General features: G+C 44.9%; 1 protein-coding gene and 1 long non-coding RNA gene across 2 annotated transcripts; one reads left to right on the plus strand and one right to left on the minus strand.

Moving 5' to 3' along the window:
* Positions 1–8,159: 8,159 nt before the first annotated feature.
* Positions 8,160–10,392, plus strand: LOC138671972 (uncharacterized). Its single transcript, XM_069760074.1, has 2 exons — positions 8,160–9,309; positions 9,783–10,392. The coding sequence occupies exons 1-2, from the start codon at positions 8,890–8,892 to the stop codon at positions 10,308–10,310; spliced, it is 948 nt and encodes a 315-aa protein (XP_069616175.1). The 5' UTR covers positions 8,160–8,889; the 3' UTR covers positions 10,311–10,392.
* A 16-nt stretch (positions 10,393–10,408) lies between these two features.
* LOC138671973 (uncharacterized) lies at positions 10,409–11,171 on the minus strand. The gene is made up of 3 exons (XR_011319511.1): positions 11,088–11,171; positions 10,882–10,968; positions 10,409–10,688 (listed from the first exon to the last, which is right to left on the minus strand). It is a non-coding gene; the product is annotated as an uncharacterized lncRNA (long non-coding RNA).
* Between the last annotated feature and the right edge of the window lie 1,974 nt (positions 11,172–13,145).

The following is a 13,145-nucleotide window of genomic DNA, read 5'->3' on the forward strand; positions in this document are numbered from 1 at the left end:
TTGCAGTGGTGGAAATGGAGTATTAGCAGGAAAATGTGTGTTCTCTATTAGGTGTAGCTTTTCCAAAGCAAATTTTTGCAAACCATTTGTTTGACCAAGAGAACTACACTGCTATGTATGCATAGCTCCTGTGCACAGCAAGCCAAAAAGGGAAAATTTGTTTTAAAATTAAGAATTTTTTTTAAATTTCTTAAATTATTTTTTCTGTCATAAAAACATAATTTTTCCTCAAATTTTAAAAAAATTTTGTAGTCAGGTAATAGCCAAAATTAAAATAGAAATTTGAGTTCCTTTAAGCTTTTGCAGAGGACAGTTGCTGGCCGCATGTATGATCAGGTGATCACTGTGCAATCACCACAAGATCAACACATCTCCATATGTGAGACCCCTGCACAGAGCACGTCAGAAAAAAAATCATCAGAAAGCCCTAAATTGTTTTAAATTTTCACAACCAATTTTTAAAGTGAAATTTTCGGTCAAAATACAATTTCCCTAAATTTTTGTAAAGAGTTAATTGCTGAATTAAGATTGAAATATGGAGTTCGCTTTTTTGTGAAACTTTTGCATAAAGGATGGAGGCCAACCTCATGTATGATTAGGTGACTACTGTGCATTCACCACAAAGTCAACACTTCTCCATATGTGCGGCCCCAGTGCAGAACATTTAAAAAAGAGAACAATGAGTAGAAACCTACAGGTTGTTAAAATTTTCACAACTAAACTATGGTAATTCCATAATTGCAATATTCTTTCACAAAATTATCAATTTTACAAATATATGAGGCAGTAGCACCAATAACAATATATATTAAATGACGGACCTGCTTGTCTATTGGCCGGTGCAATAATTCTTGCACATCAGCAGCACCATCTGAACAGCCAGGTTCAGTCATATCTAGACTGTGATTTTTGTCAAGCAGATACAATGAGCCCCGATCCTATGGATTTCAGGGTCAACAAATAGGACTAGTAGCAAGAAAAAGAACAGTTTTCTATGGCTGTACTATCATGACTAACCCCAGTGAAATATAAAAAAGCTTGTTCAGCATGGTCAGTACATTTTTCACAGACATCATGCAATTTTGGCTGATGTCAATTATTAAATTGATTGTTCATATCATCTGTCTGCTTGCCTATACATTGCCTGTGAACCGCCTAATGATTTTATGATTAACCCCTTAACGACCGCCGATACGCCTTTTAACGGCGGCCGCTAAGGGTACTTAAACCACAGTGGCGTTAATTAACAGCGCGGTGGAAAAAGTAAATAGCGCCCTGTTATGAACAGGTGATTAGAACCACAATGGACCTAGTGGTTAAGAGCACACAAAGTGACCTGATAGTTACTAACATAGGACGAGCTCTGAGACGTGGGAACTCTGCTGACCGCAATCCCTAATCCTATCATACCACACTAGAGGTAGCCGTGGAGCGCTCCTGACCAGACCTAGGCGCCTCGGGCACAGCCTGAGAAACTAGCTAGCCCTGAAGATAGAAAAATAAGCCTACCTTGCCTCAGAGAAATTCCCCAAAGGAAAAAGCAGCCCCCCACATATAATGACTGTGAGTTAAGATGAAAATACAAACACAGAGATGAAATAGATTTTAGCAAAGTGAGGCCCGACTTACTGAATAGACCGAGGATAGGAAAGATAGCTTTGCGGTCAGCACAAAAACCTACAAACAACCACGCAGAGGGGGCAAAAAGACCCTCCGCACCGACTAACGGTACGGAGGTGCTCCCTCTGCGTCTCAGAGCTTCCAGCAAGCAAGAAAAACCAATATAGCAAGCTGGACAGAAAATATAGCAAACAAAAGTAACACAAGCAAAACTTAGCTTATGCAGGGCAGTCAGGCCACAAGAACGATCCAGGAAAGAGCAAGACCAATACTGGAACAAAGACTGGAGGCCAGGAACAAAAACTAGGTGGAGTTAAATAGAGCAGCACCTAACGACTTAACCTCGTCACCTGAGGAAGGAAACTCAGAAGCCGCAGCCCCACTCACATCCACCAGAGGAAGCTCATAGACAGAACCAGCCGAAGTACCACTCATGACCACAGGAGGGAGCTTGACCACAGAATTCACAACAGCGCCCCCCAGAGTCGGATTTTCTCCGGGGTCTCGGTTGCCGGGGGTAGCCGAGACCCCAGAGAACATGATTCGGGGTTTTTTTTAGCTACCCCGCATTTGCGATCGCCGGTAATTAACCGTTTACCGGCGATCGCAAAAAAAAACAAAAACGCAATTTCTTTTTAAGTTCTCTGTCCTCCGATGTGATCGCACTTCAGAGGACAGATAAATTCGGTCCCAGGTAGCCCCCCAATACTTACCTGTCTCCCCCGGTGCTCCTCGTGGCTCCTGATGGGCGCCGCCATCTTCAAAATGGCGGGCGCATGCGCATTGCGCCCGCCGGCTGGCACCGGGAGAATCTTTGGGGTCTCAGCTGCCGGGGGTAGCCAAGACCCCAAAGAACATGATCGGGGTCGGTTTACCGACCCTGTTTTGCGATCGCCGGTAATTAACTGTTTACCGGCGACTAGTGTTGAGCGATACCGTCCGATACTTGAAAGTATCGGTATCGGATAGTATCGGCCGATACCCGAAAAGTATCGGATATCGCCGATACCGATATCCGATACCAATACAAGTCAATGGGATACCAAGTATCGGAAGGTATCCTGATGGATCCCAGGGTCTGAAGGAGAGGGAACTCTCCTTCAGGCCCTCGGATCCATAGTGAGGTGTAAAATAAAGAATTAAAATAAAAAATATTGTTATATTCATCTCTCCGGCGGCCCCTGGAACATCACCGAGAGGAACCGGCGTCCGGCAGGCTTCTTTGTTCAAAATGAGCGCCTTTAGGAGCTGCGGAATGACGTCGCAGCTTCTGATTGGTCGCGTGCCGTCCATGTGACCGCCACGCGACCAATCAGAAGTGATCGCACATCAGAGGACAGAGAAATAGGGGGATTCGGGGACCCTATTATACTCACCAGTGTCCCTGAGTACTCCTGCTGCTCCTCCTGGTCTTCTTGGCAAAAGAAAATGGCAGGCGCATGCGCAGTGCGCCCGCCATCTGTCGCCATCTGCCGGTCGGCAGGAACAGAGCAGTTGGGGCTAAAATTAGGGTTAGGGTTAGGGCTAGGGTTAGGGTTAGGGCTAGGGTTAGGGTTAGGGCTAGGGTTAGGTCTAGGGTTAGGGCTAGGGCTAGGGTTAGGCTAGGGTTAGGGTTATGGCTAGGGTTAGGGTTAGGGTTAGGGCTAGGTTTAGGGCTAGGGTTAGGGCTAGGGTTAGGGTTAGGGTTAGGGCTAGGGTTAGGGCTAGGGTTAGGGCTAGGGTTAGGGTTGGGGCTAAATGTATGGTTAGGGTTGGGGCTAAATTTAGGGTTAGGGTTGGGGCTAAATTTAGGGTTAGGGTTGGGGCTAAATTTAGGGTTAGGGTTCTTTCACACTTGCGTCGGTACGGGGCCGTCGCAATGCGTCGGCCCATCATACCGACGCACGTTGTGAAAATTGTGCACAACGTGGGCAGCGGATGTAGTTTTTCAACGCATCCGCTGCCCAATTTATGTCCTGGGGAGGAGGGGGCGGAGTTACAGCCACACATGCGCGGTCAGAAATGGCGGACGCGACGTACAAAAAAAGTTACATTGAACGTTTTTTGTGCCGACGGTCTGCCAAAACACAACTGATCCAGCGCACGACGGACGCGATGTGTGGCCATCCGTCACGATCCGTCGGCAATACAAGTCTATGGGCAAAAAACGCATCCTGCGGGCACATTTGCAGGATCTGTTTTTTGTCCAAAACGACGGATTGCGACGGATGCCAAACGACGCAAGTGTGAAAGTAGCCTTAGGGCTAGGGTTAGGGCTGGGGCTAAAGTTAGGGCTGGGGTTGGGACTAAAGTTAGGGTTAGAGTTGGGATTAGGGTTAGGGTTTGGATTAGGGTTGGTATTAGGGTTAGGATTGGCATTAGGGTTACGCTTGGGATTAGGGTTAGGTTTGGCATTAGGGTTACGCTTGGGATTAGGGTTAGGTTTGGGATTAGGGTTAAGGTTAGGGTTGTGATTAGGGGTGTATTGGGATTAGGGTTAGGTTTGAGGTTAGGGTTGAGATTAGGCTTAGGGGTGTGTTGGATTTAGGGTTTTGATTAGGGCTATGGTTAGGGTTGACATTAGGGTTGTTTTGGGGTAAGGGTTGTGATTATCGTTAGGGTTAGTGATTAGCATTATGGATCGGGTTGGGATTAGGGTTGGAGGTGTGTTGGGGTTAGGGTTGGAGCTAGAATTGGGGGGTTTCCACTGTTTAGTTACATCAGGGGGTCTCCAAACACGACAGCCAATTTTGCGCTCAAAAAGTCAAATGGTGCTCCCTCCCTTCTGAGCTCTGCCGTGCGCCCAAACAGTGGGTTACCCCCACATATGGGGCATCAGCGTACTCGGGATAAATTGGACAACAACTTCTGGGGTCCAATTTCTCCTGTTACCCTTGTGAAAATAAAAACTTGGGGGCTACAAAATCTTTTTTGTGGAAAAAAAAATATTTTTTTATTTTCACGACTCTGCATTCTAAACTTCTGTGAAGCACTTGGGCATTCAAAGTTCTCACCACACATCTAGATAAGTTCCTTGGGGGGTCTAGTTTCCAAAATGTGGTAACTTGTGGGGGGTTTCTACTGTTTAGGTACATCAGGGGCTCTGCAATCGCAACATAACGCCCACAGACCATTCTATCATAGTCTGCATTCCAAAACGGCGCTCCTTCCCTTTCGAGCTCTGCCGTGCGCCCAAACAGTGGTTTACCCCCACTTATGGGGCATCAGCATACTTGAGATAAATTGGACAACAACTTTAGTGGTCCAATTTCTCCTGTTACCCTTGTGAAAATAAATACTTGGGGGCTACAGAATCTTTTTTGAGGAAAAAAAAATGTTTTTTTATTTTCACGACTCTGCATTCTAAACTTCTGTGAAGCACTTGGGCATTCAAAGTTCTCACCACACATCTAGATAAGTTCCTTTGGGGGTCTAGTTTCCAAAATGGGGTCACTTGTGGTTTTTTTTTACTGATTAAGCACATCAGGGGCTCTCCAAATGCGACATGGTGTCCAATCTCAATTCCTGCCAATTCTACATTGAAAAAGTAAAACGGCGCTCCTTCACTTCCAAGCTCTGCGGTCCGCCCAAACAGTGGTTTACCCTCACATATGGGGTATCAACGTATTCAGGAGAAATCGCACAACAACTTTTGTGGTCTAATTTCTCCTGTTACCCTTGTGAAAATAAGAATTTGTGGGCGAAATTATCATTTTTGTGTAAATAAATGCGATTTTTTTTATTTTCACGGCTCTACGTTATAAACTTCTGTGAAGCTCTTGGGGGTTCAAGGTGCTCACCACACATCTAGATAAGTTCCTTAAGGGGTCTAGTTTACAAAATGGTGTCACTTGTGGGGGGTTTCCACTGTTTAGGCACATCAGGGGCTCTCTAAACGTGACATGGCGTCCGATCTCAATTCCAGCCAATTCTGCATTGAAAAAGTCAAACGGCACTCCTTCTCTTCCAAGCTCTGCGGTGCGCCCAAACAGTGGTTTACCCCCACATATGGGGTATTGGCGTATTCAGGGGAAATTGCATAACAAAATTTATGGTTACATTTCTGTTTTTACACTTGTGAAAATAAAAAAAATGGTTCTGAATTAAAATGTTTGCAAAAAAAAAGTTAAATGTTAATTTTTTCCTTCCACATTGTTTCAGTTCCTGTGAAGCACGTAAAGGGTTAATAAACTTCTTGAATGTAGTTTTGAGAACCTTGAGGGGTGTAGTTTTTAGAATGGTGTCACACTTCATTATTTTCTATCATATAGACCCCTCAAAATGACTTCAAATGTGATGTGGTCCCTAAAAAAAGAGGTGTTGTAAAAATGAGAAATTGCTGGTCAACTTTTAACCCTTATAACTCCCTAACAAAAAAAAATTTTGTTTCCAAAATTGTGCTGATGTAAAGTAGACATGTGGGAAATGTTATTTTTTAACTATTTTTCCTGACATATCTCTCTGATTTAAGGGCATAAAAATACAAAGTTTGAAAATGCAAAATTTAAAAAAATGTCCCCATATTTCCGTTTTTTTCATAAATAATCGCATGTAATATCGAAGAAATGTTACCACTAACATGAAGTGCAATATGTCACGAAAAACAATCTCAGAATCAGCGGGATCCGTTGAAGCGTTCCAGAGTTATAACCTCATAAAGTGACAGTGGTCAGAATTGGAAAAATTGGCTCGGTAATTAAGTACCAAATTGGCTCTGTCACTAAGGGGTTAACAATCCAGTTGTAGGGCTCAAAAAGGATTTTCTTTTTCACTTTTATTTATTTTTGTATTTCTTTTTCCCTGCTAGTTCTACACATAAAAAAGAGTACAATATATTTGCTTGTATTACAGACCTGAAAATATGTTCAATTTACTTTTTCAGGCAATTACAGTTTTTTATTTATGCAATTTATGTGATACTAATTCTCAGTAAGAGGAATTTTGGGGGGAATTTGGCAAATTATAACTTAAAAAAATTGATTAACGCTAGTGTTAACCAGATCTCTAGAGATATTGGTATATGTAAAAATTAACAAAACATCTTTACATTTCCTCTAAAATGTTCATTTGGCTGCTTATTCTATAAAAAAAACAATGTTTTTTTTAAGATTTATACTTAAGAAGGAATTCATATGTGTCACACTTGTGTTCAGCTTTCTTTTAGGTTGAATTGTAAAAGCTCAATACTTAGAGCACTAACGGTAGAATATACAAGATGCTGACATTACTGTACAGAAACACTGTAGCTCTTCATAATGTCACGACCTCCTCCTTGTTGCCATTTTCCTTTATCATTAATCACCTTCCAGGTCATTTTTACTTCACCTTTATAGAAGTATAGCAGTCACTGAACTAACACTATTAATCTCTCAATCTGTAGTTCATTTCCAAAGCTTGTAACATAAGCCATATAAAAAAGAAATATACATTTACCATATCAGGTACTTTTAAAGTAAATCAGTGCACACTTTCTGCACTGTATTTGGAATATTCACAGAATAGGACATACATTTCAAAAACCGTCACAAAAAAGTAACAGTATTTACTAATACCAAGACACAATATAAAAACTTTGCAAGATGCTATAGGCCCCCTTGCTAAAGGTTGATGAAGGTGCAAAATAATGATGAAGCAACCACTCACATTTCTAATCCCTACGACTCATGGCGTGGGTACTTGTCTACTTTTACAAATGCACTTAGCCTTACATAGATAAGTGTAGTACACAGTGTTTGGCTGGCAGGCTATTAGTGATGTCCATAGTATGAGAGGAGAGAGGTGGTGCCGCACTTTATAAATGCACCCACATATAAATGTACCCCACAAGGACAGAAACCCCTATTCTCCAAACCTTAACTAAAAAAGCTGTACCCTTCAAAAGATGAAAAATGTGCATAAAAACAATGAAAAAAATAAAGTATTGATTGAATTTTTGGCCAAACTTTGCAAGCTTACAACCCACATTAAGGGTACCGTCACACAGTGCAATTTTGATCGCTACGACGGCACGATTTGTGACGTTACATCGTCGCTTAATTATCGCTCCACTGCGGTCACACTTCACGATGTACGGCGCTGGAGCGATAATTTCATGACGTATTTGCGATGTAGAAGTCGTATGGGACAGTCGTACGGTCGTGTCACACAAGACGATTCAGAGCAAATTTTGCATAATCTGTGCGTGACGTTGTTCACTAGGGGGCGTGTCGAGCTGCTAGCTATGTGCTGATAGGCCACAGGTTCTGTGCACACAATTGGTTGGAAAATTTGTCACCTGAGCGCTATTGTTTCCAAGCCACCTCACCGGTTTCAAAATTTCCTTTCTTCACTTTGTACTTGGACACTTGTTGGACTAGGACATCGGATTCAGTATTTCACAGAATATTCCACGCTTTGCACCGCAGCTTCGAGGTATGTTACACCGCTTGGGCATAGTGGATGGAACGATGTACTGTCGTCATGAGCGCTTCGTTCCGTCGCTGAAGCGATGCGGATGGTATGCTGTTGTGACTGGTTGTGACTGGTGGGCTAGAGCGTGGTAGATGGAACGCTGTTTGGTCGGCATGACCGCTTCGTTCCGCCGCTGAAGCGATGCGGATGGTACGCTGTTGTGACTGGTTGTGACTGGTTGTGACTGGTGGGCTAGAGCGTGGTAGATGGAACGCTGTTTGGTCGGCATGACCGCTTCGTTCCGCCGCTGAAGCGATGCGGATGGTACGCTGTTGTGACTGGTTGTGACTGGTTGTGTCTGGTGAGCTACAGCGTGGCAGATGGTACAATGTATGGTCACCATGAGCGCTTTGTGTGGCTGCTGTATGGAAGCGGGCGGTACACTGTTCTGGGTTATGGTGGCCTATGGCGTGGCAGATGAAACAAGCGATGCGGATGTTACGCTGTTGTGACTGGTTGTGACTGGTTGTGACTGGTGGGCTAGAGCGTGGTAGATGGAACGCTGTTTGGTCGGCATGACCGCTTCGTTCCGCCGCTGAAGCGATGCGGATGGTACGCTGTTGTGACTGGTTGTGACTGGTTGTGTCTGGTGAGCTACAGCGTGGCAGATGGTACAATGTATGGTCACCATGAGCGATTTGTGTGGCTGCTGTAGTGAAGCAGGCGGTACACTGTTTTGGGTTATGGTGGCCTATGGCGTGGCAGATGGAACAATGGATGGTAGGCATGAGCTCTTTGTGTGGCTGTTGTTGTTAAGCGTTTGGCACACTGGCAAAAGTATTGTTTAAAGGACTCTTTGTCAACCGTGTAATTTTTTTTTTTTTTATAATTATTTTTCAGATGTCAAATCGTGTGGAATTCATCAGGGAATTCATCGAAATATACCAGTCTTTTCCCTGCCTCTGGAAAATCAAATCTCCAGAGTATTGTAACAGGGAAAAGAGGCAGGAGGGTTATTTAAAGCTCATTGAGCTTTACAATCGTCATGCACCAGAAGAGCCAGCAAATGAAGCGGTTATTAAAAAGAAAATTCAGGCGCTCCGCACGGTGTGGAGGAAGGAGCTTAACAAGGTTCTTCACACTACAAAGTCCGGGGCTTCCACCGAAGATGTTTATGTGCCAAAGCTTTGGTATTTTGAACATCTGAATTTTCTGAGGGACCAAGAGGTGCCACGGACTTCCACGTGTTTTCGCTTGTTGGCACCTGTGGAACAAATTGTTTCGGAGAACCACGCCGAGCAGGAGTCACAAGGGCAACAAGTAAGTAGCTCTTTGGACGAAAGTTTACCAATGTGTCCTATAATTACATAATTTTTCTCTGCATTTTATGTTTTATACTTCTGATTATCACATCAGTTTGAAGTTATTACAAAAACATGTCCACATAAGTAACCCTGTCGCAGTAAAGTATTATATGGGGAACATAATATGTATGAAATGGCGATATTTCTAAACCATACCATCTAAGCAATATAGAAAATAGTATCGCTTCAAGCTGCCGATGTACTCTTGTTGAGACTATTTAGACTATAAAATATTCATCAGGTTCCCCTAGCAGTCAGAACAGTGTAGTTCAAAGTATTAAATAAAAGGGAGGGTTAAAGAATATTACTAAGCTTAAAATATATTACAACCTTTTTTTACCTACTACGAATATATAGTTTGGATGCGGTTATGGTGGTCAAACTTTTTGTTGCCAGGTTCGTAACTTGTTTTTTTTTTTTTTTCCCCAGGATGACAGTGCGCAGGACAGTACACTGGACTGTTCACAGGACTGCACGACAACAGATTTAGTGGAGGCGGCACCTGCCAGGACTCAATCAAGGCAAGGTCCAAGGAAACGGAAAGCCACCTCAGACGTTTCACATGAACTGTTGAGCCTTGCAAAAAAGGTGTTAAAAAACAATGTTAGCCCTGCGTTGCAGGGGTTTGGACACTATGTTGTTGACAAACTGGCCAAAATGGACGACAGCCAAAGAACACTAGCGGAGCGTCTAATATTGGAAGCAGTAAACAAGGGTACAGATGGCGATTTGGACAAGCACACTCGTTTGGTCTATTCCCGGCCAATGCAGCGGACAGAGCCCTCATATTACAATGGTTGGTCACAGTGTCAGACACCAATGCGACACAATGTTCCCGTTTCCCACTTCGGCCAGCCACCCCCTAACCACTCCTACACGCCAATACCTTCACATATGGCTTCGCCCGTCAGGCACCAAAGTTATCAGCCGGAAGAATCGTCGTATCACAATTTGTGATTTCCTAACTTCTTTTACATTACTTTTTATTTTATTGTCTTGTTAAAATAATGTTTCAAATAAAAGCTATTATTAGAAATTCTATCACGACTGTTTGATTGGTGTGTCTCGATCACAGCACTGTATGAGGGCACAAATTAACGTAACAAATTCATGTACAGTTAACTAATACAAAAAAAATGGAATCATAGTTTAACTAAATATTTTTAATGTAACAACCAAAAATGTATTATTGGCCCGCCTCCAACTGCTGGCACATGTCCCGAAGCTTCTGCAGCTCCTCCATTGCCACATTGTGCTGCTCCTGAATCCGCGCCATAGTGTGGATAAGCCTTTCTATGCCGGCTTCCAGATCTTCCTTGTTCACACTGACGACAGCTGTGGGTCAAAAAACATAACATTAATAACACTGTAGTCTCCCGATGTGTCTTTGCTTCTGTGAAGGAAAAAAGAAAAAAAAACAGTCAGCATATAAGGCAATACTGACTTGGGGGGAAGGGGTGGTGTTTGGGTTGGGGGTGAAAGAGTGGGCCTGCCACAAAATCAAAATAACTTTATTGTGGGAACCTACTAGGATGTTGAGGCACGGAGGGCACTTCGGGATCAGAGTCCATGTTGAATGCCTCGTGCTGTCGGCGGCGGCGCTGTCTCTTTGCCTCTGTGAAGGGAAAAAAAAAAAAAAAATGTTAGCATATATGGCAACACTGGCTGCCGGGGGAGGGGGGGGGAAGAGGGGACCTGCAACTGAATCCAAATCACATAATTGTGGGAACCTACTAGGATCTGGAGGAGTTGACCCGGAGGGCACAGATCCAGAAGAGGCTGTGCGGGATGCCTCGTGGCGGCGGTGGTGCTGTGTCTTTGCCTCTGTGAAGGAAAAAAAAAAAAAATTTTAAAAAAAAGGTCTGTTAGCATATATGGCAACACTGGCTGCCGGGGGAGGGGGGGGGGAAGAGGGGACCTGCAACTGAATCCAAATCACATAATTGTGGGAACCTACTAGGATCTGGAGGAGTTGACCCGGAGGGCACAGATCCAGAAGAGGCTGTGCGGGATGCCTCGTGGCGGCGGCGGTGCTGTCTCTTTGCCTCTGTGAAGGAAAAAAAAAAGGTAGGTCTGCAGTTAGCTGTGCCACATAGTACTTTTCACCGTTCATACTGTCCCATAGCTGTGGCACATAGTGGCTCTGCAACGTTCAAACTGTCCCATAGCTGTGCCGCATAGTGGCTCTGCAACGTTCATACTGCCCCATAGCTGTGGCACATAGTGGCTCTGCAACGTTCAAACTGTCCCATAGCTGTGCCACATAGTGGCTCTGCAACGTTCAAGCTGTGGCACATAGTGGCTTTGCAACGTTCAAACTGTCCCATAGCTGTGCCACATAGTGGCTCTGCAACGTTCAAACTGCCCCATAGCTGTGCCACATACTTTTGGGTACCTGCGTACTGACCTCTGCGAATCTCCTTGCGAAGCTCTTGCAGGCGCTCTGGGCTGTGCCACATAGTACTTTTCACCGTTCATACTGTCCCATAGCTGTGGCACATAGTGGCTCTGCAACGTTCAAACTGTCCCATAGCTGTGCCGCATAGTGGCTCTGCAACGTTCATACTGCCCCATAGCTGTGGCACATAGTGGCTCTGCAACGTTCAAATTGTCCCATAGCTGTGCCACATAGTGGCTCTGCAACGTTCAAGCTGTGGCACATAGTGGCTCTGCAACGTTCAAACTGTCCCATAGCTGTGCCACATAGTGGCTCTGCAACGTTCAAACTGCCCCATAGCTGTGCCACATACTTTTGGGTACCTGCGTACTGACCTCTGCGAATCTCCTTGCGAAGCTCCTGCAGGCGCTCTGGGCTTTTGGACTTGAGATCGCCCCATTTTTTCACAATCTGGGCCTTGCTGCGAGTTATCCCAAACCGCTTCCTGAGGCCCTCAGACACCACACGGACAACTTCATCCTTGTGCTGGTTGCGGTGCAGCACCAGCCCAGTTGTCTCGTACTGCATCCGATCCATTGTTCCAATAAGGAACTTGAGCTCTGGGATGCCCATAGGAGGATCACGGCGACTGGCAGCCATTATCAAGATGTCAGGGAACCAAAACAAGCTAGCGCAGGCACGCCGGAACGCTGTAACGTCATCACGCCGTCATAGACCACGAGCGTACATTACGTGACGCTCCGGCGTTAAATAACCATCCTTCGAACGGCATTTACTATGTGCGTTCATTCCGTACCGCTCAGCCGTCACAAATGTGACGCTGTCCATAAACGGCAACGCTATTGCGATGCCGATCTGGCGGCAGGACGGCGGAGTACAGCTCCTCCTCTGGGCGTTGCTGTTCAGGGTCATTCCATCTAAAATGGCGGCGAGAATGCGTTCTGCTCCTCTGGGGCAGCCAGAGCTCCTTTTTTTTATTAGACAGATGGATGCCCTGGATTATGAGGGTCTGGAGAGCCGCCCTGCCCACCCACACATCCACAAGCGGGAAGTGCTTGGCCACATAGCCAGAATGATGGAGAGGAGGTTTGGCGTCTGCCGCAGTCAGCTTCAGCTGCGTAAAAAATGGGCTGACCTCCGCTATAAAACGCCACAAATGTTTGCTGAGTTGCGTGCGGAGGCAAGGCGAGGCAAGTACTAGTATGGGGGGATTGGGAGATGCACGCTGTCAGGAGGGGGGGGGTTTGGGAGGGAGGCTTGCGCTCATGGTCGCCAACGTGACCTCAAATGCATTAAAACACATGCCCCGTTTTTGTAAAATTTAGTTATTTTCCAAGCAGAATATGCGTTGTCCGTGAGAAAACTTGTCGGGTTCCCTAATCTCAACCACCATC

The sequence above is a fragment of the Ranitomeya imitator genome, chromosome 3 (genome assembly GCF_032444005.1).
Source record: "Ranitomeya imitator isolate aRanImi1 chromosome 3, aRanImi1.pri, whole genome shotgun sequence".
Lineage (NCBI taxonomy): Eukaryota > Metazoa > Chordata > Amphibia > Anura > Dendrobatidae > Ranitomeya > Ranitomeya imitator.

Coding starts and splice junctions, on each gene's coding strand:
- LOC138671972 (XM_069760074.1), top strand. CDS start 8,890: ATGTCAAATCGTGTGGAATTCATCAGGGAATTCATCGAAATATACCAG. Junction 9,310..9,782: donor AGGAGTCACAAGGGCAACAA/GTAAGTAGCTCT, acceptor TTTTTTCCCCAG/GATGACAGTGCGCAGGACAG.